Below are 27,443 nucleotides of genomic sequence, written 5' to 3' on the forward strand. Positions count from 1 at the left end.
GTTATGCTTCGCGGCCGGATATTGGTGAACGTAGTCTTGGAAATACCTCGGATAAACGGAGGAATCCGTGTTCACCTTGGGTCCACGGAATAGATCTAGACGTATATCTGGTCGCGGAACTAACCACGCGGAGGTACCTCGCTGGAAGTTTGTTCAAGACAACCACCGATATCGATATTAAGATCACAACACAAGTTATCAATTCAAAACCCAACCGGCCGTGTGGCCTTCGGCAGGTTTTGGTACCTCTGATGGTATTAGGTACTAAAGAAACATTGATAGCTTGGATGTAGCGGCATTTCACAAATTTTGGCAGCGTACGTGAGCAGTAACTGCTGCCTCCTTATCCGTAAAGGTGGAATTTCTGCTTCAGCGAGTAGGCTAGGAATGGGGTTAGTACGGAAAGTTCCCGTTGCCAGCCTAACTCCACTATGGTGAATACTGTCTAAAAGGCTCAGAGTAGATTTTGATGCTGAGCCATAAGCCGCACTTCCATAGTTGATTCGGGAGAGGGCCGTTGCCGTGTAAAATTGTAGCAGCACCGCATGGTCAGCCCTCCACGAAGTGCCACTGAGAAACTTAAGCATGTTAAGTCTCTTCAGGCAGGCAACCTTCAACTGATGATTGTGGGGCTGCCACGTTAGTCTCTTACCAAAATGGAAACCCAGGAATCTACAGGTGTCTACCACTGGTAACACACTGTTTCGCAAGTGGAGCTCTTGTTCAGGATGTACAAGCCGACGTCGACAGAAGTGTACAACTGAGGTTTTCGCCGCTGAAAATCGAATATCATGTTGCAGGGGCCATCTGTCAACTCGGTTAATAGCTTGCTGTAGCTGTCTCTCAGCAAACACCACCCTTCCGGAGCTGTAATGTAGAGCTAAGTCGTCTACATACAGCGACGGAACGCCTGCTGGCCCAGCAGCGGCAACTATGCCGTTGATGGCGATTGCGAACAGCGTGACACTCAGTACAGATCCCTGAGGTACTCCATTTTCCTGAATGTAATATTGAGAAAATGAATTCCCTACTCGGACTCGAAAGAGTCGGAGGGACACGAAGTTCTCAATAAACATTGGCAAATTTCCCCAAAATCCCCACTGGCATAGAGTGGAGAGAATTCCACATCGCCAGGTAGTATCGTAAGCTTTCTCCAGGTCAAAAAACACGGTGACTAGGTGTTCCATCCAGAGAATGGCCTCCTGAATGGCGCTCTCCAGTCTGACCAGATGAACAGTGGCAGACCGATGAGAGTGGAAACCACACTGGTAGTTAGACAAGAGACCTTCCTTTTCCATGGCCCCACCATCCTTTCAAATAGCTTACAAAAGGCCATTTGTAAGGCATATTGGCCTATGACTATCCAGGAGTTTTGGATCTTTACCTGGTATCACAATTCCCTCACGCCATTGAGATGGAAACGCTCCCTCACTCCATATTCTGTTGAATAGGGTGAGGATATCCTTGAGACATCTGTCACTCAAATATTTCACCATTTGATTGTGGATTTTGTCCAGTTCAGGAGCCGTATCTCTGCATAGCATGAGTGCACTCCGTAACTCCCACTCTGTGAAGGGCACGTTGTAGGGATGTGAAGCACTAGAGGCAAAAGAGAGATGGTGTACCTTGGCTTCGCACTTAATGGGTAGAAATGCAGGGTCGTATCTCCCAGAGCTGGATGTTTCTGCAAAATGTGACGGGATGTGGTTGGCAATGACTAAAGGAATCGTAATAATATCTCCATTAATGGAGATACCGGAGATTGAGGGCACATTCTGTACACCAACAATACTGCGGAGTTTTGTCCAAACTTGTGATGACGGAGTATGTGCCGTCATGGAAGACACATACTTTTCCCACGTAGCTTTCTTACTTTCTCGTTCCAAAAAACGGGCCTTCGCGCGCAGACGCTTAATGTGATATGATTGGCCATCATTGGATTCCGACAATAGTGCTTAAAAGCCTGTCGGCGATCACATATGGCTGCTGCAATTTCGTCCGTCCACGATGGGACCCGTTTCTGGCAACGAATACCGGACAAGGATGGAATTACTTCCTCTGCAGCAGTGAATAAGATGTGTAGTGGTAGTGCGTCTTATATCCATCTGTTAAGAAGAACTGCGCTTCGTTTGTGGTTTCCAGAGGGTATTTGTGATTTTATTTTGGGTGCTGAGTTTATGCTAGTGTTATCTAGTGAGTCCACGTTCATTTAATAGTGTTTTAGGGTCATATTTATTATCAGTTTTGTGCCCTAAATATCTGCCATCTTGTTCACTGTTACAATAGTTCCACAGATATCACTACTTAGATGGAAACTCGCTATATCTATTTTAAACATTTTGCCCTAACTGGCACCCATTTTGTCTCGTCTGCCATCACTACCATGGGGACCACAAGGAAGGTGTGCACTCTACTTTTCACGCGGTTGCCTAGGACACAGAGCCTGCCCATTTTGTCAGCCATCTTAAGAAGGGCAAATTTTAATACGACGTGTAGCGTCTGATCCAGAGTGGGCGGCTACACCCAGCGTCTGTATTTATACAGGGGAAGGCAACGGGAAACTACCCCAGTGACAATATTCCCAGGAAGTTACTATGGAGAGAAAGAATAAATCGAAGGCCCCTAGTCCCGGGCAGCCCTTTAGTGGGCAAGGGGTGCCAAGAATCCCCCGGTTTAACATAATTAAAAATCAACTACGTATAGCTACATGGAACGTTAGAAGTTTATATGCAGCTGGAAAGCTGGACAATATGATTCAAGAAGCCAGGCGATTGAAAATGAACATCTTAGGAATCAGTGAGCTACGCTGGCCAGGTTCTGGATTGTGTCGCCATGAACATGGCACACTCTACTACTCTGGCAGGGACCCGCAAGACCGCAATCACTGGAATGGAGTAGGTGTGTTCGTTTCGGCGAACTATGTCAGATATGGCAAAAACTTCATACCAATCTCTGACCGTATAATGCTGTTACAGATGCAGAGTCAGCCCTTTAATGTAAGCATTATATAAGTATATGCTCCAACAGCGGACACAAAACATGACAATGACGTTGATGGGTTCTATGAAATGCTGAATAAGGTGTGTAAATAACTCAACAGCACTGACATAGTAATAACATCAGGATACTTCAGTGCCAAAATTGGGCAAGGTAGAAGGTCTGACTTAGTGGGAGATTATGGATTGGGTTCAGCTAACCAAAGAGGTGACAGACTATTCCAATTCTGCCAAGAGCAAGATCTAGTTGTTTGTAACACTTGGTTCAAACTTCATAAACGGCGCCTCTACACATGGATTTCACCACTAGAAAAGGAAACAGGAAGACCAATCAGGAATCAGATTGATTATATTCTGGTTAACAAAAGATTTAGAAATATTGTTAAACGAGCAACAACGGATCCTGGAGCAGATATTGGGTCCGACCATGTTCCATTAGTGGCAGATATCAGATTGAAATTGAAAACCACCACATCAAAGCAAGTGTCTAACAAGTTTGATGTTACCAAATTGCAAGATAGTAGAATTAAAAAAGCAGTAATACAAGACCTGAACACCAAAATGCAAACCAACAATAGCAACAACAATGACAACAGTACAGAATATCAATGGAAAATATTACATGATACACTGTTAAAAGTCTGTAAGGATCATCTTACACCAACAAGGCAAAAGAAGCAGAGATGGATGACTGATGAAATAGATGATCTAATGGAACGGAGAAGACAAGAAAAGGGCAGAGAAGACAGCTACCGACAGACACAAAGGGAGATTAAGAAGGAAATCAGATTAGCCAAGGAAAGGTGGATGACAATGAACTGTGAAGAAATAGAAGAACTAAATAAAGACCATGATAGTTTCAAGTTATACAAGAAAGTAAAAGAGATAGCTGGGCTGTACAGAAAACAGACGCCAATGACTCTCTTTGATGACACCAGCAAACCCATCCTAGATGAACAAAAAGTCATACAGACCTGGACAGAATACATAAATGAATTGTTCAGTGATGACAGAGGTGGAATTGTGTACTTACACAATGCGAAAGGTCCAACAATAACAAAAGAAGAAGTATTACATTCCCTCACAATATCACCTAATGGTAAAGCAGTAGGTCCAGACCAGATACCAGCCGAGGTTCTAAAACTAATAACTGAAGAGAATGTTGACCAAATTGGTAAACTTTTCAATACAATTTATGATACTGGAATAATCCCAGAGGACTGGTTGCAATCGACATTCATCACAATACCTAAAAAGTCTCATCCAAAGAAATGCAGTGACTACCGTCTCATAAGTCAGTTGAGTCATATGCTAAAAGCATTCTTACGTATAATACACGCACGCATTAGAACAAAGTGCGAAATAGACTTGGATGACAACCAAATGGGTTTCAGAAATGCCTTTGGCACACGAGAAGCCTTATTCAGCGTCAATGTCCTGCTCCAAAAATGCCGCCAACTACACAACGATGTATTTGCATGTTTCATTGACTATGAGAAAGCTTTTGATAGAGTGAAACATGAAAAATTGATAGAGATTCTCCAACGAAAACATCTCGATGGAAAAGACATACGTATCATACAGAATCTCTACTGGGGCCAACAAGCAACAGTCAAAATCAACCAAACCAAAACAACAGATGTGAAAATCAGAAGAGGGGTACGCCAAGGTTGTATTCTCTCGCCGCTCCTTTTCGATATGTATTCTGACATCATTTTTAAAGAAGCTTTGCATGATGTTGAATTGGGGGTGAAAGTAAATGGTGTTTTGATCAATAATATTAGATATGCAGATGACACTCTGATTCTGTGCAACACTATAGAAGGCCTTCAAGAACTCCTGAGGTTTACAGTATGGTCTCAATATAAATGTAGAAAAAACTAAGTTAATGGTATTTAGCAGAAATAGTAATGCAAATGTCACCTTGTCATTAAACAACCGTAAAATAGAACAAGTCCACCAGTTTAAGTACCTCGGCAGCATAATAACAGAGAGTATGGATCCAGATAAGGAAATCAGATGCAGAATTGAGAACGCTAGAGCTGCATTTCGCAGGATGAGCTCGTTGTTCTGTAATAATCATCTAAATCTGAAGCTCAGACAGAGATTAATGAAGTGCTACATCTGGTCAGTACTGTTATATGGAGCAGAAACATGGACCTTAAAAGCCGCAAGTATCAAACGACATGCCGCCTTTGAAATGTGGTTGCACAGAAAAATGCTTAGAATACCCTGGACAGATATGGTAACAAACGATGAAGTCCTAAGGAGAGCTAGGACAAAGCAAGAACTAATAACAACTATAAAAGTTCGCAAAACAGCTTATCTAGGCCACATATTAAGAGGAAACAAATATGGCCTCATAAAACTCATTCTCCAAGGTAAAATAGAGGGCAAACGGCGAGTTGGCAGACCAGAGATAACATGGTTACACAACATCAAGCAGTGAACCGGTATTGAGACAACTGAGAGACTCTTCCGACTAGCAGAAGACAGAAAAACTTTCTCCAGAGTAATCGCCGACGTCTGGGCAACCGGATATGGCACTTGAAGAAGAAGAAGTCAAAATTCCAGTAGTAATGGAAGAAACGTGATCGTCAACAGACTCCAGCATATCTTCGGCCATCACTGCGCGTTTCGAAAATTCTGGCCACTTTGTCCGCTGAAGTAACCAGCGCTTGGGTACTTCGGACTGTCTTTGATTCAAGAGAGATAGAATTATCGTGAAGTGGTCACTATCACAGAGGTCGTCGTGTACTTGCCACCGCAGCAGAGGAACTAGCGCACGGCAGCACAAAGTGACATCCAGGTGTGAGAATGTGCCATGTGCGCTGCTGAAAAGAGACAGTTACCCTGTATTAAGCAAGCATAGATTGAACAGATTGATCAGTTGCTCGAGCACCCTCCCCCTAGCACAGGAAAACGGAGAACCCCATAGCGTGTTACGGGCGTTCACGTCTCCCAGCATGAGGAAAGGAGAAGGCAATTGAGTGATCAAATGTAGTACTGCAGGCATTTCAAGATCGTAGTCCGGTGGAAAGTACACATTGCACACCGTTGTCATTACTGGTAATGGAGTGCGAACTACAACTGCATCTAGCCGAGTACGAAGCGGTACTTCTTTGCTGAAGATGTCGGAGGGAACTAGGGTACAAACGCCCCCAGTTGCCACGCCATCCACAGCTACTCTGTCTTTGGAATAAAGACGATATCCCCTCATAGTCGTGTCGTGTCCAGGTCTCAAACGAGATTCCTGTAGACAGACACAATGCCAATCCCCATTAACATATTTTGCCTCTTCAACTGTTTTTGTGAAAGACTCACTCTTTAATTTCTTATTTACCTATGCATTGTTTTTTGCATTTCATTCGGCTGATGATGACCCAGATTGGGGTCGAAACCGGTACCGATTCCGCTTATAATTAAACAGAAATGTAACACTACGTTTCTTATTTATTTGTATTGAATAGGTTGAACTACCTTATTTCTTATTTCAATTTAATAGTGATAACTACTGCAGTTCCATTGCGTGGATAGGTAAAACCTCGAATTCAGAGTAAATTCTTGCCCTTCGTTCGGTTCATTACCTGCCAGGTTGCGCCATCTTTGTCAGAATCATTTTTGTCATCATTACCATCCACGACAATGAGTGGTTCAGTCTCCATTGTCTCCTCAGAGGAAGGAGATACGGTGACTGGGCACTCCGCGGATGGTGATCTCATGGATCGGGAACAGTGGGCCTTCTTCCTGGGAGAACTAGGTTCTCCAGAAAGTGATCGAACAAGAGGGTGTCAGAACCTCTCGCTCTTGCTCACCATTTCTGTCTTTTTTGGAGAACCGGCAGATGGCTTACTGGATTTCCTGTGACCCTCGATTGAATTGGAGAAGGCTTCTTCTCCAATTTCTTTAGGGAGCTCTGTGGGTTCACCTTCTCCTCCTTTGTGGTCTGGTCATTGGAAGGAGGGCTGGACTTTCCAGCCCTATTTGGGGAAGTCTTTACCCCCGCCCTGTTGGGGGAAGACTTCCCAGCCGAACGTTCCTGGGAAGGTACGTTCCAGGCAACGTCGGCTGTAACGCTCTTTTCGATGCTTCACGTAGTGAAACTCCAGTTTCTTTAGTTATTACATTTTGTTGCTGGCTTTGACTTTTCGATGCATTTTCAGTATTGGTGTTCTGTACAAAACTCTGTGGAGTGATCCACACATCTGCAACCTTTTCAGTGAAGGAGATGAAGAACTCTGGAGCAGCCATGGACTTGAACTTCCTCCGGACGTCTGGATAAGATAGCTTATCCAGCGTTTTTATCTCCTGGATCTTCTTCTCCTGCTTGAATGTGGGGCACTCCTTGGAGATTGGAGCATGTGCACCCGGGCAGTTGACGCACACAGGTGGTGGTGTGCAGCCAACCCCAGCATGCTCGCACTTCCCACACATTTTCCAGGTCGTCGAACCTGTACATCACATTGAGGTGTGGCCAAACTTTTGACAATTATAGCGCCTGATTGGTGCCAGAATATATGGATGAACAGTCAGACGATACATTGCCACTTTATCCATTCAGGTACGATCTCAGCGTCGAAGGTAAGGATGAAAGTACCTGTACGAGTAGCTTATCAGCCTCACGCCTCTTCAACCTCTTCAGGTCAGTTGCACCCTGACGTGCTAGGTACCGGATCATAGTATCATAGGAAGACTTAACCAAATCCATGTGGAATATAACTCCCTTGCAGGAGTTAAGGGTTTGGTGCTTCTCGATTTTCACCTCTACCTTTCAGAATAACTTAGCTTTAAGTAGCCGTCTGGATTGTTCAGCCATAGATGTCTTTATAAGTACGGATTCATCGCGAAGATTGCGCATTATATAAAATCAGCTTCATGGTCCGTATCGCACTTGAATAGATTCACAATTAAGTATTTATTTATTTTCCACCTAGTCGATACAATGATTGCTTAAGGCAATTTTTAATGGTCAAAAGTGGTACATGTTTTGTATATTATCAACATCTTCAGCCACATAACACTGTTTAGATGAAAAATATATAAATTGACAAAGTAATGCTTTGGAGGAAGTGTCCTTAAAATTAACATAAGATTGACAACATTAAAACAAACAAATAACTCAAGAGAAAATATATAAATTATTTCTACAATTGAAAGCAGTCATCAAGGAAACACTTGTACAATATTCCATAGAGAATATGTCCTAATGAATAGTCTATTCTTAATAATTCATGGGAAAAGGTCAATTTATAAATTAAAAATTATAAAATTTATAAGTAATTGTCGAAATGAAGAAATCCAGATATCACAGTGTGGCTCTTATTATTAATGCAGATGAAAATATAACTAATTCCTAGTTGTCAAATCTGATTAAGCCTGCTTTCCTTTGGAACAGTAACTCCTGTCATTCTTTCACAGTTTTGCGTCAGGTGTAATACTGATGATGCGTTCTTCCTTCCTCTTGCACCTGAGGAGGTGGAGGAGCGGGGGATATAGTTGTGTGTCAAGAACTTCCTTGCTGTCAGCTATAGCTTCAACTGAGGAGGAATAAGTTGTAGGGCTATCTGTAGGACACTTCCTCTAAAGCATTACTTTGTCAATTTATATATTTTTCATCTAAACAGTGTTATGTGGCTGAAGATGTTGATAATATACTAGGTGGAAAATAAATAAATACTTAATTGTAAAAGCTTGCGCATCTCGTCGACTTCGATATCTTGGCTCACATTTTGTGAGCCTGGAAGACATCAGGAATGCCAACATCCAGATGCTGGTACCCTTTATAGGAGCATTAAGGCTGGACTAGGCAAACTCGTTTAAGGGACACAAAGGGTCTTCAGAGACCTACGTGTGGAGCACTGCAAAGGCAGGGCTCACTCATTCTTTATCTATCTTGTTGACTTCACCAGCAACAATTTCTTCGATGGAATTGCTGATCATGAAAGGACATTCATCAAGAAAGCTCTTACCATCGACCCTGGAAGCAACCAGGAATCGAGGATGACGTTCGTCACTTACATAATCGACTGGAACTGGAGTACACCGCTTGCGTTTCTTGCCAATCTTAGATGCAGTTTTTTGAAGGGTGCCTGCCATCCTTTGAAAAAGTTGAAAGAGAAGACAGAGGTTCCGTTTTTGGTCCCACAAGTACTCCGGAAATATGAAGTCGACCTTTAGGAGAGCCAAGGAGTAGTACCGAAGGCAAGGCTATATGCTCTACAGGGTGCCCGGTATCTGGAGTGGGTCGCTAGGAACTACTCTCCCAGTAGTCATGACCTAAAACTTGTGATTGGGGAGGAGAAAACTTCCGTACTAACCTATTCTACCCGAGGCAGAGAGGGTGGCCAGACAGGAAGAGGAATGAAATTTAAGAAGGTAAAAATAGAAGGGTAGAAATAGTGATGAAGAATAAAGAGCACAGATACCTCTCGGGCAACTCGGGGGACACCTTGTTAGTTTGGCTCTACACCGAGGCCAAACCAGAATGGGTAACCCTGAGGTGGCACAGCCATTGAATAGGTGACAAAATAAACCATTTAGCATCCTACAGTCTTGAAAGTATTAAATAATTTGTTGAACACTTGTATACAGTTAAAATAAATTGATGAAAAAAAGGTCCTTAACCTCAAAAGGACCTTATATTTTGTTGATTAATTTTACTTTTGATTTTGTGGCAGCGAGTGTTTGCTTGACGAGGTTTAAAGTCTTTGGGTCAAGTTCCTGTTCTTCTAGGATATCAAAAAGGGACTGTCTGTCGATTGAATCATACGCCTTTTTGAAATAAACGAACATGCCAATGATCAGATAGTTTCTGGTTGCCCTACATTTACGTGTCATTTTCAAACTGAAGATCTGTTCAATGCAGTAACGCCCTGGTCGGTAGCCCACTTGGTATTCGCCAAACTTATGTTCAAGTGGCTCATGTGTTCTTCGAAGCAGACATGCCGAGAGGATCTTGTAAGCAACTTTAACAAGGGAAATCCCTCTGCAGTTATTCACATCTCACCTGTCACCTTTCTTGTGTAGTGAGTGGATGAATGCACATTTGCAGTCTTCAGGTAGGTTTTCCATTTTCCAAATGTCTATGATAATTTGTACGAGTCGCTCAAGCGTGTTCGGTTCTAGATTCTTTACTAGTCCTTGTACAAGTAAAGAACTGGAACCAGAGATAAGGCCTTTTGCGGATGGCAAAAAGTTTATCACTTTCATGCTTCATATTGATGACAATATAATTTTTGCAGACAAATGAGATAATCCACATAATCAATACAATATAAAATTAGTACTTCAATTTATTTTAATCTTGGTACTAGTTTCAGCATATTGATATTAAGCCATTATCAGTCATAAGGTCTTAAAAAGCTAATTGGCCATGAATATAACAAAAATAGGTAACATAATAGTTGAAAATAATTCTGATCCACTAAAACAAGTCATTGTTTTGAGGATGGAACACAACACTTGAAAATTCTTATGATCTGTTGGCATACTTCAATAAATATAAATCACAGTCTTGAAGATATTAAATAATTTGTTGAACACTTGTATAAAATTAAAAGAAATTGGTGAAGAAAGAAGTGGACAGTAGTTGACTGGCAGTATGTAATGTGCAGGACTAATGTTAAATTAGATCTTAGCTGGTTATGTTATGAAACAAAGGTAAGTAGGTTGAATTATAATGTAAGAAGATACGCAGGATGTCGAAGAGAATGAAAAATGGATTAAGCATTGGTGAGAACACGACTTCTGTGGTGTGTCCGACAACATAGCCTGTACAGATGGTGCATCGAACGAGTACGTGAGCATAAGGCAGTAGAGATCAGCGAGACATCGATATTTCAAGCACACAGTGTACGTCAACGTGGGTAGATATAAGAATGTGACAGAGTAGCAAAAAGAGGCCGTACCCATTGCCATAAGGTGCGTGAAGTTGCTGGATATGGTGGTGTTGCACAGCGGACTATTCAACATGTCTACAAGCAGTGGTGCAGTACCCGTGGCCACGAAACATGTCAGAATTATGGTCAGAAAAACATCCTGACTGAGAGGACCGGAGATGCATTTTTACGGCTTATGAATCAAAACTGTTTCCAAACCCGACAGTCAGTGAATGAACCTGTTAGCGAGAGAACTGCATGCAATGAACATTTGGAGTTGGTCACCTCGCAAAGGCACATCATGCTGCGCATCTTCAGTGGGCTATTACGTGGACAGTATGTAATGTGCTCTGAGGAATCACGTCTTTGCCTGTATCCCAATAATGCACGTCGTCGAGTGCACCGAAGGGCAAGTGAAGCATTTCATCCTGAATGCGTGCAAGGTCAGGTTTAAGTTGCAGGTGGGTCTCTGATGTGACCACTAATGTGAACCAGCATTCTGGACGATCAATCAACATCTGCATGACGAGTATGCCACTGATAACCTGATTTTTCAAGATGACAGCAGCAAAGAACATCGGGCTGGACACATATGTGACTGGTTTTATGAACACTCCCCCCACCTCATTACATCTAGACTGCCCTGCAAAAATCACCTGACTTGAAACCCATTGAAAATCAGTGGGACATGTTGAAACAGCACGTAAATCACTGCATCAGCATTACCGTAATTTGGTGGAATTGCGTGATCAAATCCTCACAGTGACTCAACTTAGATGCGACGTACCTGCACAGAGGCAGAGTTACTCGCTATTAAATGATGCTTGTAATGATTTGTTCAGGTGTGACTACTTTTCTTTCTTTTTTTTCTTCCTTTTTTTCTTTTTCTTTTCTTTTTTTTTTTTTTTTTTGGTGAGCTTACCAAATATTTTAACGGTTTTACCATGTAATAAATAGGTCAAAACTCTAGCAACATAGCATATTTTAACATTACGCTTTAATAAAGAAGTATGTCTCAATAATATGGCCATATTTCTTTTTTTACAAATTTTATTAGGTTAAAGCAAAAATATCCTTTATTCTTAAAATTTAGCTCTTTTTAAAATGAAAATTGTTGTGATATTTGAAAAATAAAAACATGAAACATTCAGTCAAATGTTAGTGATCCAATGAGGTTTCATGATGGCCCACTAGTCTGTAAAGGCTTGCCATTCCTGGTCATAAATAAGTTACAAGATTGTGAGCAAATGCAAAAAGACAACAAAAGTGCTGTGAGATGGACAGCAGGCAATGGTATGATGATAAACGGGGTTAAAAGTCAGGTTGTGAGTTTCACAAATAGAAAAAGTCCTCTCAGTTTTAATTACTGCGTTGATGGGGTGAAAGTTCCTTTTGGGGATCATTGTAAGTATCTAGGTGTTAATATAAGGAAAGATCTTCACTGGGGTGATCACATAAATGGGATTGTAAATAAAGGGTACCGATCTCTGCACATGGTTATGGGGGTGTTTAGGGGTTGTAGTAAGGATGTAAAGGAGAGGGCATATAAGTCTCTGGTAAGACGCCAACTAGAGTATGGTTCCCTCACCAGGATTACCTGATTCAAAAACTGGAAAAAATCCAAAGAAAAGCAGCTCAATTTGTTCTGGGTGATTTCGGACACAAGAGTAGCGTTACAAAAATGTTGCAAAGTTTGGGCTGGGAAGACTTGGGAGAACTAAATGGTATGTTCCCTGCTGTCAGTAGAGAGATGACATTAGTAGAGGAATAAGTTTGAGTGGTGTTTTTAAAAATAGGAAAGATCACAATATGAAGATAAAATTGGAATTCAAAAGGATACATTAGGGCAAATATTCATTTATAGGAAGAGGACTCTGGAATTGAAATAATTTACCAAGGGAGATGTTCAATAAATTTCCTAATTCTTGGCAGTTATTTAAGAAAAGAATAGGTAAACAACAGATAGGGGACCTGCCAGGTGGGTGACTGCCCTAAATGCAGATCAGTGTTGATTGACGGTTGACTGATTCAATATTGCAACATCAGGGATCATCAAAGCAGTAAGATTAAAGGGACATGCATCACTTGACATTGGTCTTGCATTGACAAATAAAGGTGACCTGTAGAACACACTAGACACCATACTGAAATGGACAAATGACAACAACTTCCTAATAACCAAGAGAAAAGCAGTTCAGATGATCTTCAGGAAGAGGGGGAGGGGGGGAGAGTAGTGGCCCAGCATCTCATCACCAGCGAACACCAGTCACTAGAAATTGTGTCCGACTCGTTGGCTGAACATGTCCGCGTACTGGCCTTCAGTTCAGAGGGTCTCGGGTTCGAGTCCCGGCTGGGTCGGGGATTTTAACCTGAATTGGTTAATTCCAATGGCACGGGGGCTGGGTGTATGTGTTGCCTTCATCATCATTTCATCATCACGACGCGCAGGTCGCCTACGGGAGTCAAATAGAAAGACCTGCATCTGGTGAGCCGAACCCGTCCTGGGATATCCCGGCACTAAAAGCCATACGACATTTAATTTTTTTTACTAGAAATTGTCAACACATTTAAATACCTACATGTTACCCTATAAACAGTATCTTCCTCTTTCAAAGTCCACATTAAAGAAAGATTGACAGCAGCAATAAAGGAAATACGAGATACGATCAAATATAAACAGGATTTTCCTTTCTATTTAAATCAATTTATTGAAAAACACAAGGCAATTACAATTTTGTTTTTCCACACAGTTTGCTGCCTTGGAAATGCATTTGTCCCAGTGCATGGGCAGCTTTTTGATGCCCTCCTTGTAAAAAGAACAGGGTCTTGTCACCAGCCAGTAGCACACGAAGTCTTCCACACTCTAATCATCTTCAAATTGTTGTCCTCCAAGAGTTTCTTTAAGCGGTCTGAACAAATGGAAAACGCAGAGCCATAAGTCCGGGCTGTAAGGAGGATGATCAAGTGTAGTGCAGTGCATTTCCTGTAGCTTGGAGACAGTTAGAGCTGCAGTATGTCGTGGAGGAGGATGACCTGTCGAATCGGTTGATCTCATCTTTGATTGAAATAATAACATTAAGTTATTTATTAGACCACCTAATCAATATTGTATTGGTGGTGGTCTAATAAATAACTTAATGTCATTATTTCAATCAAATATCATCAATACAGACCATAAATGATATTTATTAGGTGTAATGATCTCATCTTTTGCGGCAACATGCAACCCTCGCCTTGTTCAACAGCTCACAGTAATAAGCAGCACTGATTGTGCGTCACTCATGCAAAAACTCCAATCAGCAAAATCCCTCGCCGATCAAAAAAATGGTTGCAAGAACCTTGCCAGCTGACAGTCCAGTCTTGGCTTCCTCTTTCTTCCGCCACCCATTACTGGCTTGTTTGGATTCAGGAGTGTAGCGGTGGACCCATGTTTCATCACAGGTGATGATCCGAGTCAACTCCATATTTTCGGTCAAAGGCGAGGGACCCATCTGGAACACACTTTACGGAACTGTAAGTCATTTGTAATGATTGCTTGACAGCTCCTACAACTGATTCCAACTTGTTCTGCAATTTATGATACTGTCGCCCATCGATCATCGTAAATGATGTCTTTAACTGCACGAATGTCCGAATGGTCCGAGGACAGCGATCGTGTCGCTGATTTTCCACACTTTCACGTCCTTCCTTGAACTTTTTATGCCAGGCAAACACACGCGTCCTTGACAATGTTTGATTGCCGAACTGTGGAGTCAATCTCTGGCAAATTTCCGCCGCTGTAACTCCCCCACGAGCAAGAAATTTTATAATTATGTATTGCGCAGTGGAGGGGTGTACATGTTGCTCCGACATCATGAGCGTTACTGACGAAGAAATATATAACAGCATACTCTCCCCACTCCTAACGGTCCCACCAAGGCATAGCAGACGTGCAGGGCCAGTCCTACCAACTGTTGATGTTCAGGAACAAAAATCCTGTTTATATTTGATCGACCTTCGTATATTTCATTAAAAATATACAGCAACTACATGTCGGGGTAATGAAAGGAAACTTCTTGTACTGAGAGAGTGCAATTATTCAAGTCAAAATTATAAATAACCTGGCAGTATGAGCTCACTAACGTCACACCCACGCGATCTGGATGCATGATTGTGAAGGGTGTCAGAGCCATTATATCCTCTCCTGAGGCAAGCTGGCCCACAACTGTCGTAACTGGTCCTTGATATCCTGGACACTGGCACTGGGACAGGTGTTACACGTCCTATTGAGGACAGATCTGGGGATCGACGATGATGCTTGTTGTTTAAAGAGTCCCTTAATGACAAATAAAAGGTCTAAAATTCTCCAATGACCAGAATTCAAAACGTGAGGATGAAGAATGAATGGATGGATATGGATTTAAAACAATCAGTGGATCCGATCCACAATCCTCACATTCACAGAAACTGACGTAAGACAACAGAATTACTGACCAAGGGATGGCTTGTACTGTATAGCATAATACTGAATCGATGATGCTTGTAGTCTAACAGGATCCAAAATCCAAGTCATTGACCACTCATAATGGTACTTATTACTAGGAAAGTAGAACCACAATATTTGTCATGGTGCGGTACTAATCAGAAGTAGCGTAGACTCACGGTACCACACATTATGGTACTACTTACAGGTAATGAAGTTTGCACATGTAATACAGACTTATGGTGTTTCGCACATTGCGACACCATTTACAGGCAACGCAAACCTATGGTGTTCATCACATATGTGTACTAACCACAGGGATTCGCACTATCCCGTGCTGTTCTGCATATAGTGGGTACTAATCTTTTCTCTTTTTTTTTTTTCGCTAGTTGTTTTACGTCGCACCGACACAGATAGGTTTTTTTTGCTAGGGGCTTTACGTCGTACCAACACAGATAGGTCTTACGGCGACGATGGGACAGGAAAGGGCTAGGAGTGGGAAGGAAGCGGCCGTGGCCTTAACGTACAGCCCCAGCATTTGCCTGGTGTGAAAATGGGAAACTACGGAAAACAATTTTCAGGGCTGCCGACAGTGGGGTTCGAAACTACTATCTCCCGAACACTGGATACTGGCCGCACTTAAGCGACTGCAGTTATCGAGCTCGATGGGTACTAATCATGGGCAAACCAGAACCATGGTGTTGCTCCTAAAGTGGTACTAATCACAGGTACTGTAAAAGCCGGCAACATACTCTGTTGCTACTAATCACAAACCTATTTAGTACCTAACATAGTGGTACTACACTTAAGTAAAATTGACCCATAGTGTTCCTTGCGTGGTGGTACTAATGACAAGTAGTTTCATGGTTCGAATAGAATCATCCCTTGGTCGCCCCTGTTAGTTGCCTCTTACGACAGGCAGGGGATACAGTGGATGTATTCTTCGTCCGCGTCTCCTACCCACAGGGGGTTGTGTATTTGGTCCGTGAGAGGTATTTTATTTCCCTCAAGTCTGCTGGCAAGCCAGTTAGGACCCCCTTATCTACCACCAGGGATGCGGCACGTTGAAGGAGCACCTCTCCCCCTGCTACGCCAGCGTAGTAGGTTCGTGGATCTGGGGATCTTGTTGGCCATGGGAGTACCTCGACATCATGCACACAGTTGACACGTGGCGTGTGTGGACAAGCATTGTCCCGTTAAAAATGGCACCAGAGTTCCCTGAAGTCATACCCAATGGCTCTCCAGACCATGACGCCACGAGTTACACTACTCTGGATATCCAAAACATTGGAAGAATGGGACCTCTCACTAGGTCGCAATCATACTTGCAGACGGTTCTACGGGGTAGTGCAGAACGCAACGTGATGCCATTCATCAGCAGCTTGTGCCTATGCATGGGACAGTAATTCCCTAGTCCGGCTGCCGTTAATCTCCAACCAATGATGTAGGATGACACAGAATGTTGCAAGGAGTCCATAACTTGTTCTCGGATTGCAGGCACATGTGCACAATATGGCGGTCCACTCTTGTGGGGATCAGACGTGATTGACCGGAACCTTGAAGACAAGTATGCCTTCCCTCACGTTCCCATGTAGCGCAATATTTGGCCACTGTCAGATCTAAATATCCCACAAATCTGGATATTGCACAATTTGACCAAGCAGCCAAATGGAGACCCATAATGAGGCCCTTTTCAAACGCCGTCTTACACAAGTATACAGCATCTCCGTGTCCTTCACAAGAATCACTCAACATCTGACACTGTTCATGCCCCTTATATACCCTACGAGGCCAAGTAACCACACTAAACATGAACAACACTCATGCACTCTGGTGGTCGTTCTACCTGTCGCAGAGAATTGCAACTCCACAGATGGTGTGTATATGTACGAAGTTACACTGACATACAACCATTTCTTCTGTATGCTTACATGGCAGTGTTTCTATTGAAACAGCTATGACCTTGTTCTATGCCAAAATATTGCCAACCTTCATAAATGGTAGTGAATTCGTCTAGCGTAAGCTACCACTGAATGGAGAAGGTAAAGGCTCCCTTTCTAAAAGTTACTCTTGGCTTGGTGTATGAGCTGACAAGCGAAACATTCCTTACTTGAAGATCTCAAGATATGGTGCAACGAAGGTGCTGAACGAGAGGCCACGCAGACCACAGAGTGGAAACAAGCTATTTACAGCCTTAGGCAGTCAACGGATTTCATTTTAAAATATGCTCAAACAAGTGATATCATGAAATGTGCAAGATGCAATGTGATAGGTACAATGAGATGGTCTGTACACAAAGAGCAGACTTGCTTTGAAAATTTTGCTCAGATAGTGCCTTCTGCACATCATACGCAAATCTTATTTATTATTATCTGGCCACTGGCTGCAGTTATCTATTATTAGTACCTGATGAAGGATTTGGCTTTCAAAAGAACAGAGGAACCTTACATGCAATAGCACTCTTATTGGAAAACCTAAAGGAAATCCTACGACAACCCACAAGGAAGCTCTACATGGTATTCGTTGTGATGTATTTCAATTAAATTGAAATAATAAATAAGGTGGTTCAACCTATTCAATACACGTAAATACGAAATGTAGAGTTACATTCTTATTTAATCATAAGCGGAAGCGGTACTGGTTTCGACCCCAATCTGGGTCATCATCAGCCGAATAAAACGCAAAATACAATGCATAGGTAAGAAAGAAATTAAAGATCAAGTCCACATAAAAACAGTTCAATAAGCAATATAAAATAACGGGGATAGGCACTGTAAAATTCAGAAGAAGTAGAAAGTAAGTCACTTAAAAGAAGCAAGGCACAATGCTCTGAAAAGCAGCATAGCACACACAAAGTTTGGCATTGTCTCTAATGTTTACAAGAAGTGGAGAACAGTTAAATGAGCCAGCTTGCATACACTATCAGGCGTGAAGTCACAACACAATCCAACAAATATGAAGGTCCAAAATCGTGCAGAAGCTGAAGATGAGTAGCTCAATTTTAGTAAATTGCCAGCTCTCGAAGATCAGCGCGACATATTCAACGTCACGCACTGTGATTTCAAACGCCGACGGAACTTGATGAATAGCTTAATGATCCAGTATTTGTTTCGGTCACGAAAATCTGCATATATATAATACAATTCAATATAATTGAAATATGTAACGAGGATCTTGTAGATTTTTTAGAAGAGTTAATGTAAAAAACAATAATCACCACCACCAGCAAAGAAACATCCAGGATATTTCAAAGGACTAAATGATCATTTGAAAGTGCTCAACTGGAAGAGATCCAGACCGACTTCGTCAAGAACAATTCCAGAGACTTTTATCAGACCTTCAAGAGCAAACTCAAAGGATACCAAGCGCCAAGTCTGAGCTTCAGAAACGAACAGGCTAAAATCAGACTGAACAACCAAGAAAACTGTGAGATATTAGCCACATACTTCCACACCCTCTCGAATTATCCTTCCCCAACCTCCAAACTAGAATTTTCAGACATACCAGAGAACTCAGAAGATGACGAACCACCAACAAAGGGAGAAGTCAAGGAAGCCCTCGAAAACCTCAAAAACAACAGGGCAAGTGGAGAGGACTCAATAACGGCAGAAATGTTGAAATGGGCAGAACCGGAAATCTTAGATGATCTTCACCAAATCATCAAGGATATCTGGGAGAAGGAGACAATTCCAGAAGAATGGAAAACAGCACTTATCCATCTGCTGCATAAGAAAGGGGACAAACAGGATGTCAACAACTATAGGGGTGTGTCGCTCCTCCCGATCGCCTATAAAATCCTCTCAAAACTGCTTCTTAATAGAATAGAAGCGAATCCGGACCAACAACTTGGGGAATACCAAGCAGGATTTAAGAAAGGCAGCTCCTGTATTGAATAAATATTCAACCAGAAGTCAATACTCCGCCACAGAATGTTGAGTGGTAAGAAAATTGTGGTGTCGTTTATAGACTTCAAAAAGAAACTTTGATTCAGACTTTCATTTGGATAAGATCATTAAGGAATTTGGAGTCGAAACCAAACTGGCAATTATAATCAAAGAGACCCTAACAGGCACAACCTCCAAGGTAAAATTCTTCGGACATCTCTCACAATCACTTGAAATCAAGACAGGTGTGAGGCAAGGGGATGGACTATCCCCACTCCTATTCAACTGTGTCCTAGAAAAAATAGTGACATTATGGAACTCAGAACTTGAACATCAAGGGATAATCCCAATCTATCTAGGGAGAAAATCAGGAGAGATTAAAGTCAACTGCTTGGCTTTTGCTGACGACTTTGCTATACTATCAGAGTCCAGAGGTCGCAACCATCCCGATTAACCTCTTGGAAAGAATCGCCAGCCAAACAGGACTGAGGATCTCAGCAGGAAAGACCAAACCCATGACAAACATCAAAGATGGATCAAAATTACTGGAAACAGAGATAGGACAGATAGAAAGGGTCAAGAAGTTCAAGTACATTGGTGAGACAATACAGGAGAATGGACTAGAAAAGCTGCAGTGGAAGATTGGATCTCAAAAATGGAGAGAGCATACGGCTCGACAAAAAATATCTACAATAAGAAGTGCTTATCCCGGAATTCTAAATTAAAACATTACAACACCATGGTCAAAACAGAATGCCTGTATGCCAGTGAATGCCTGTCCATGAACTAAAAGCTGGAGAAGCTGGAGGTCCTGGAAAGAAGAATCCTAAGAAAAATTATGAGAGCTGTTCATGGAAACTTTGGAGCAACAAAGAAGTTTACTAGAAGGTGGGAAGAATCTCAGAGACCATGTTGTTTCTCGGACATCTATACAGAATGAACGCAAACAGACTTGCCAAACAGATATTTGATGACTTCTGGAGGGAAAAAGACCACTACAGCATGGATTAGAGAAACAAAGAAGGATATGGAAAGGTTAAGCATCTTGGAAGACCAGCTGTTAGAAAGGAATACATTTAGGAACACACTGAAGAATTTGGAAGGTGCTCAAGGAAGACCAGGAGAGCCTGGACAGATGAACAACGGAAGCAGGCCAGCGAACGCATGAAGGAGTATTGGACACAGAGAAAACTCTGCACGAAGAGAAAGAAATGATGTAGCGTGATCCTTAGTGGTCCATTCGCTTGAAAAAAAAAAAAAAAAAAAAAAAAAAATATATATATAATAATAATAATAATAATAATAATAATAATAATAATAATAATAATAATAATAATAATAATAGTTTCACCAAACCCTCTAACATTCTAAGCAAGACAACAATAGCCAAACTACGACAAATGATCAGTGAAAATAACCCACTGTAATCACCATCAACAACATTCTAGCTTACAATTACACAGAAATCACTAAATTAACACGACTGATTCAAACAGAGTAGAGGAAGGCAACCCAATTAACTCAATTCCATTTAATATAGCTACACCTGATATCAACAGTTCAGACCAGTACAGACGGTATTACCTGCGACTATCTGGATGAGGGTCAAGCGTCCACTACCAAACTAAGGGGGAGGCAAAGGCTACAAGCAGAGGAGCCCTCCCTTTAGAGGTCAGGTGAAGCCTTTGTGTAGGAAATGACACAAAAATTCACTAGGAAGGTGAACAAAGTCAATGGTTTAGATGGCAGAAGGGAACCGCAGTACCTAGTGACTTTACGTCGCACCGACACAGACAGGTCTTATGGTGATGGAATAGGAAAGGGCTAGGAGTGACCACCGGAAAATAAAATGGAAGAACTTTTCCTGTCAGTAGCATCTGTACTTCAGTGAAGCAGTTGCAAAAGGCATCTGTGCACCTAAAGTTACACCTGGCAGTAGGTATAAAATGTATTTGGGAGTGGGGATCGCACCATAATAATAACCTATATATGATAGGGTACTTCTGAACTTGCCTCGGAAATGGTTAGGGCATACCCTGCTGCAAGCAACGTGCACTCTGAGAACTGTGACCAGCAACCAACATCATGAAGGTAGCATGATCCTGATAGGAAAGGCAAAGAAGTGGTGGTGGATTTTATGGAGAAAGAGGGCATAGAAATGATGGGATTGGAAAGGGAAAGGAAAGAAGAGAATGAGGAAAGGATATACACTATACTGGAGTGGTGGTAGAGAGGCAAAAGAGGGAGTGGGCCTGATAATTTGAAAACAGCTGGAAGAGTACGTGGATATGGTAGAGCACATCAGTGACAGGATAATGAAAATTAGACTGAGAATGAGGAACCAAGCGCAGACAGAAAACAAAGAGGAGTATATTGAGGAATTGTGCAGGTATGACACATCTTGACATTTGCACCAATCAGCTGCACAATGTTACTACATTCATATAAGAACCTAGAAAACAATAACAATGTTTTATTGTTCACACAACTGACAACAAGGACAAGATTTTGAAGTGCTTTTTCCTCACCATACTTGTAGATGTAGGCCTACTGTACTTTATTTTTTATATTTTGCCAATTATGGTTTTAATGGAATGGCTGAGGATGACCTCACAAAGCAAGGTCGAAACTAGTCCCAATGAATGTTCTATGAATATACACAGAAATCACTAAGTTACTTAACACGATCGATTCAAACAGAGTATGCCTACAGGAAGGCAAACCAATGAACCCAATTCTATTTCATATAGCTACACCTGAATCAACAGGTCAGACCTGCGAATGTCTGGACGAGGGTCAAGCGGCCATTACCAAACTTGGCTCCCAAAGTGAAAGGTGAAAGCTACAAGCAGAGGAGCCCTCCCTTTGGAGGCCAGGTGAACTTATTCCTACCCCATTACCAGAGCCATATATGTAAATTAGCTGTCAATATGGATAAATAAGAAATGTATTACATATGATAATGCAACGCAACCTCAAGAAGAAAATAAATGACGTTACGCTCAACAAACACCCCGTCATTTCTCTTCTTCTTGGGGTTGCATTGCAATAACAAAGAAACCTACAAAAGGCTACAAACAGTCTAGACATGGGGACAGTACAACAGATTATAAATAAATACAAAGAAATCTGGTACCGGTATGATGATATTCCGGCAAGGTGGAAGAATTGCAGCTGAGAACAAGATTACTTACAAACACAAAGAAATAATTATTGTAAATTTATTCAGATACCAGTACATGGAAATAACCCTTAAAACCATCAGATCATCATTTTGAGTCCACATAAACTGCTATCAAAAGGATGTATGGAAACAAAAACCTCTCTAAATCAACAAATTTGCCTATTATTAGTCCTCAGTGGTCTGTACTGACTAGGCTTAATTTCATCAAACTTGCTCCCAAACCAACAATGAGACTTTTCCGAGCAAAACTAGAAGCAGTGCTTGCAAAGGGTATAGCCTACAAATAATCTGGGAACATTTAATATCATTGGATCTCAAATCTCTAGAATGTGCCAAAGCAAGATTCTTGATAAAGGCCCTTGGATGTCATACCACTCGCTTTCGAGACTTTGTATGAGCTACATGAGAAACATTCCTAATAGAAGACCTCCAATTGAACACACACCAGACATCCCGTGAGATGGAAATCCTCAGAGATGGAAAGGAAGTCAGAAATTCTCTTTTACTCTACTGTAACTGGGCTGAACTGAACAACAACATAGCTCAACTAGGGATTAGGAATGAATGGATTTCATCATAAGATGTGCACAAAAGCTAGTTTCCATGAGCCTTGTCCAAAATGCATGTGTAAACTCAGCAATAGTCTCCGTGAATGATGCCACCTCTCAAGCTGCCCAAAACAAAATCCCTGATAAGAAATCCTTGATAGGAAATTAAAATCTAAATCATTTTATACACATTCGTGTGCTTTATCTTACTAATAAATAATAAAGTTGACGGAGATGATGCGACTCTTGTCTCGAAAGCAGAGAAAGACTTCAGGAATCCTTAAATAAACTTGTAGAATAGGCAGAGAAGAATAATCTCTCAATCAGTGACAGGAAAACTGACCATGATGTCCAAGAGAGGGAGAAGACTATCCACGGAAGATGCTATATATTTGAAGGAAAGGAAGCTGGAATTGTGAATTAGGCTACTTCAAATACCTGGGCATAACATTCCAGACTTGTGGGGAATGTTTTGCAGTTCACATGAGAGAAAGGGCCAAAGCAGCAAATATGGCAATAAATGAAATCCCTTGCCTGAGTCTTTTTATCATTAGAGACTGCAATTAGGCCTAAGCTTTTCAGACTCAAAATAGTCCCAATCGTAACTTACGGCCTAGAACTCGGAGGGAATATCTAACCAAGAGCGCCCTGGCAAAACTGGAACAAGTAAAATCAATCTACTTAAAGATAGTTCTTTGTATCTTAAAATATTCCCACGCAAGACTGGTTTACGAGATGGCAAGGAAGCCTTTCTTCATTGAGGAATTAAGATATGAAATGACATTGTCATACACACAGCAAAGCATTGGATTATTGCAGATGCTGTATGAAAAGAAGAGGAACATTCCTCGAAACTTCTACATCGCAGAGGCTATGTCATTAAACTACTGAAGAAGTGCAAACTATGAACCGACACACACAATTACGATACTTGTTTTGCAATGCATGGATTTCACTTTCAAGTGTGAACAAATAAAAAAATTCCATTACCTGACCTCAGACTGGAGGTGTCAATGGTGTGGGGGTCCGTGTGACAAATTCCATTCACAAGTATGCAATAAAAAGACTATCTGGCGGTGTCAATGGTGTGGGGGTCCGTGTGACAAATTCCATTCACAAGTATGCAATAAAAAGACTATCTCGCAACTTTGCTGTGAATAACAGTTTATAATTGCAATAACATTCAATATGCACATTGTGCACTTTTCTATTTAATAACAACTTATTGCTGCTTCAATATGTTTTCAGTTTGAATAACTGTGTATAAAATGATAATGTCCAAGAGTACACCTATGTTCACAGACACCTATAGTAATACCACGTATACATAAAAAAGGAAAATAAACTAGACAGGTAATTTCTGTAAAAGGGATAATATAGAACTCTGACAATTTGATTCTGCAAATGTTACATAAATCCAGTTCATACTGCAGTACTTGAGGAAAAGCTATATAAGAAAATCTGATCTAACAACCCCCATCTCACAACACAAGATAATTGTTTGTTTAAAGGGGCCTAACATCTAGGTCATCGGCCCCCAGCACAAGGCACAGTACCAAATTATTACCTACAGCCCAAAGCACTACAACAGGTAAGTATATAAAATGGAAACATCAAATGCCATTATCTCTAAAACTCCAATTACCAACTCTCCCGAAGATTCATGACGTCGAATATCCTCGATTGCCAACCGTGCCTTCTTCATGTCTCGGCAGGCCATAATGACTCTTGCTTTCCTGCGAACCAATTCTCGTACAGTTTCTTTCCCTATCCCAGAATTTGCTCCTGTTACGAGGAATACTTTCCCATGCAAGGAGCTATTGCTCTTGCAATATCCCCATTGATACTCGCGATATTTTCGAATAAGACCAACTGCTAGTAAAATAGGAAATATAATGTAAACGACGGACGATACCATTCTGAAGGTTATGTATTCATAAAACGTAACAAACTAAGAAGGCTTGAACATCAAAATATGTTATTTTATTAGAAGATAATTCACGTGGAAGAATAGTGACACGAATAAGAAGCAAAGCTGAAAAAATATTATCGATAAAATAGCGACTTGATAATATCCTTGGGCCAAACTATACAGCCACCATGTTATTCGTCGCAGTCATAGATTAAGATTACTTCTTCGTAGAGCAGTGTTGCCAACCCCTAAGTCCAAATTCCCCCCAGATCACTTCCAAAATCCCTCTAAATGAGACAACCCCCCCCCAAATCATAATTATTATTTTCGTCACCATCATATTGATTAAACACAATATTTTTTAAAAAATCTACAGAAATACTACGGTACACGAAAGGATGATTGGAAACATACAAGAAAATTATTAGAAACCGTGCATGCTACTGTTGAAGAGAAAACTACTCACAAGTTTGTCTTTCTTGTATTCCTGCTGAGTGATCCTCAAAATTTGCTCAGATCCTCTAGCACCTCCTCTTTTTCACTCATTTCAACGTTTTTGTAATGATACATGGACTCACTGAACTTTTTAATCACTCGAGGGGATGGTTGAAAACGAATACAACATATTTTTTCCTTATTAAATAATAACTAGATTCAAGTAGAGAATTTATTAGTTCTAACGATATCCTGTTCCTTAATTTGTTTGTTATAATAGAAAAGACTGAAAATGCGCGCTCCATTGTGGCATTTGATACTGGTAACATTAGCAGCCTAATTGTAAAGTTACCAATATTAGAGAAACGATCATTTCCAGCTGCATCTTTATCCTGAAGAACCTCATCCCACAAAGGCGTAGTACTTGATGTGTTGTGCCATTGTTTATCTTGGGAGATTGTTCCACTCTGAGACAATGTCATCTATATTCCCAGCCACTTTAGGACCACTGAAATTGGAGACTAGTTGAAGTGTTTCATGTTTCTTCTGTGATGTTGCTGTGGAAGGATGTAGCACTGCCATCGTCTGTAAAATTGCTATATTTTCTGGTAATCTTTTCTGTAGTTCCTTGCACAAGTCAATTAAGAACTTCTTGCATCTTTCATGAACGTCGTTGCGTTCATCAGGTTTCTGAATTTGCACCGAACATTCAAAATCATATCTTAAATACATACCTGAAGTATGCATCACGTACTTCTCAAAGTCAAAGTATGGGAGATCTACATCCTTCTGCTTTTCCAGCTGAGTGGGTACAACAACTTTTTCAGTACTGATTTAAAGAGTAGAAAGACATCCTTCAGTGCTTTCTCTGCGTCAACTCGCTCACTTTGAAATATCATATTAATCCTGCATATAGCTTTCAACTCAGTTTTGAGGAACACCAGAAGGGCTTTATAGGCTACGTAGAGCAGTCCAATTATATTATAAAGTTGTTCAGGCATGAAATGTTTGTCCTCAATTCTTGCTAAGGAAAATAGCAATTTCAGATCTTGCCATTGTTCCAGAGTTGTTTCAATGGTAGCATATCTCGCGAGCCACCGAGTGCCACAAAGCCCTTGAATCCTTTTGAGGTTGCGATTGTTATTCATTGTTTTAAACAGTTGTTTGTAATGGCCTAGTCTCTTAGGACTCTAGGAAAACCACTTGCGGGTCTCCCTGATTAGAAACTCCAACTGACAAGGAAAAGTTTTAGTAGCTTTCTCGGCACAAACATGAAGAGAATGACATACTTCATGACGATAAGGTCAGGGACAGTGCATTTCAGAAGAGCTGTTACAGAATTATCGATCTCTACCATTACACTTGCACCATTCACCCCAATGCCTACTAAGTTTTCAAGTGTAATGCCATCACTTTCAAGCTATCCTATCAGTGAATAGTAAATGGTTTCTGCATCACAAGTACCGGTAGTCAGTTACAAAATACAATAAAATGTAGAAACAATGTCTTTTCAACAACAGAAATGTACCGTAACATAAAGCTAAGCAGCTTTTGAGTTGTAAGATCGGCACTTTCATCAATAATAATAGAGTAAGGGGAATTTTCAATTTCGAGAACCAAATTTTCTTGCAGAGAAGGGCATATAACGTTCTTAATAAGAATGGTATATTTTGTTCTATGGATCTTTACACTTTGTAAAATAGTAGAAGTAGAACACTCTAACAGAGAAATAAGTTCCCCCAGATGATCAGCAATTTTAAGTTCCTGCCAATTTCTACAGGTTTGATCTCTTGGCACGATTGTGCTACCCTCTCCATCTGAACTTCATCGCAATGCTTTTTCGTTTTTGCATGATCTAACAAATCCTTTTTATGAGCTCTGAGTGTAGCGTGGAAATATCTGCAGAATGCTTTGGCCAGATGCGTCGGGTGTTAACCATTCTGAAAAGTGATGAAGAGATTTGTTACTCACTAACCATCAAAGATGAAAAAGAACATGTTTATAACCTAACCATAACAGCAAAACTGATCCACTGTGTCCGTGTACTGATGAGCGATTTACAAACATCTCAATACAGCTGTTTATAATGACTTAATTTCTTAGGACTGTAGGAAAATCAGTTCCGGGTTACCAATGACACCTCAT

At 41.1% G+C, this 27,443-nt stretch overlaps 1 protein-coding gene across 1 annotated transcript in view; it reads right to left on the reverse strand.

The window, feature by feature from the left end:
- The window catches only part of LOC136877637 (retinol dehydrogenase 12), a 129,879-nt gene extending 104,821 nt beyond the window's left edge, over window positions 1-25,058 (reverse strand). The window contains exon 1 of the mRNA XM_067151830.2: window positions 24,597-25,058. Within this exon, the coding sequence (XP_067007931.2) occupies window positions 24,597-24,869 (273 nt within the window). The 5' untranslated portion in view covers window positions 24,870-25,058. The remainder of the gene's footprint in view (window positions 1-24,596) is intronic.
- Window positions 25,059-27,443: the final 2,385 nt, after the last annotated feature.

Source organism: Anabrus simplex, chromosome 7, assembly GCF_040414725.1.
Source record: "Anabrus simplex isolate iqAnaSimp1 chromosome 7, ASM4041472v1, whole genome shotgun sequence".
Taxonomy (NCBI): domain Eukaryota; kingdom Metazoa; phylum Arthropoda; class Insecta; order Orthoptera; family Tettigoniidae; genus Anabrus; species Anabrus simplex.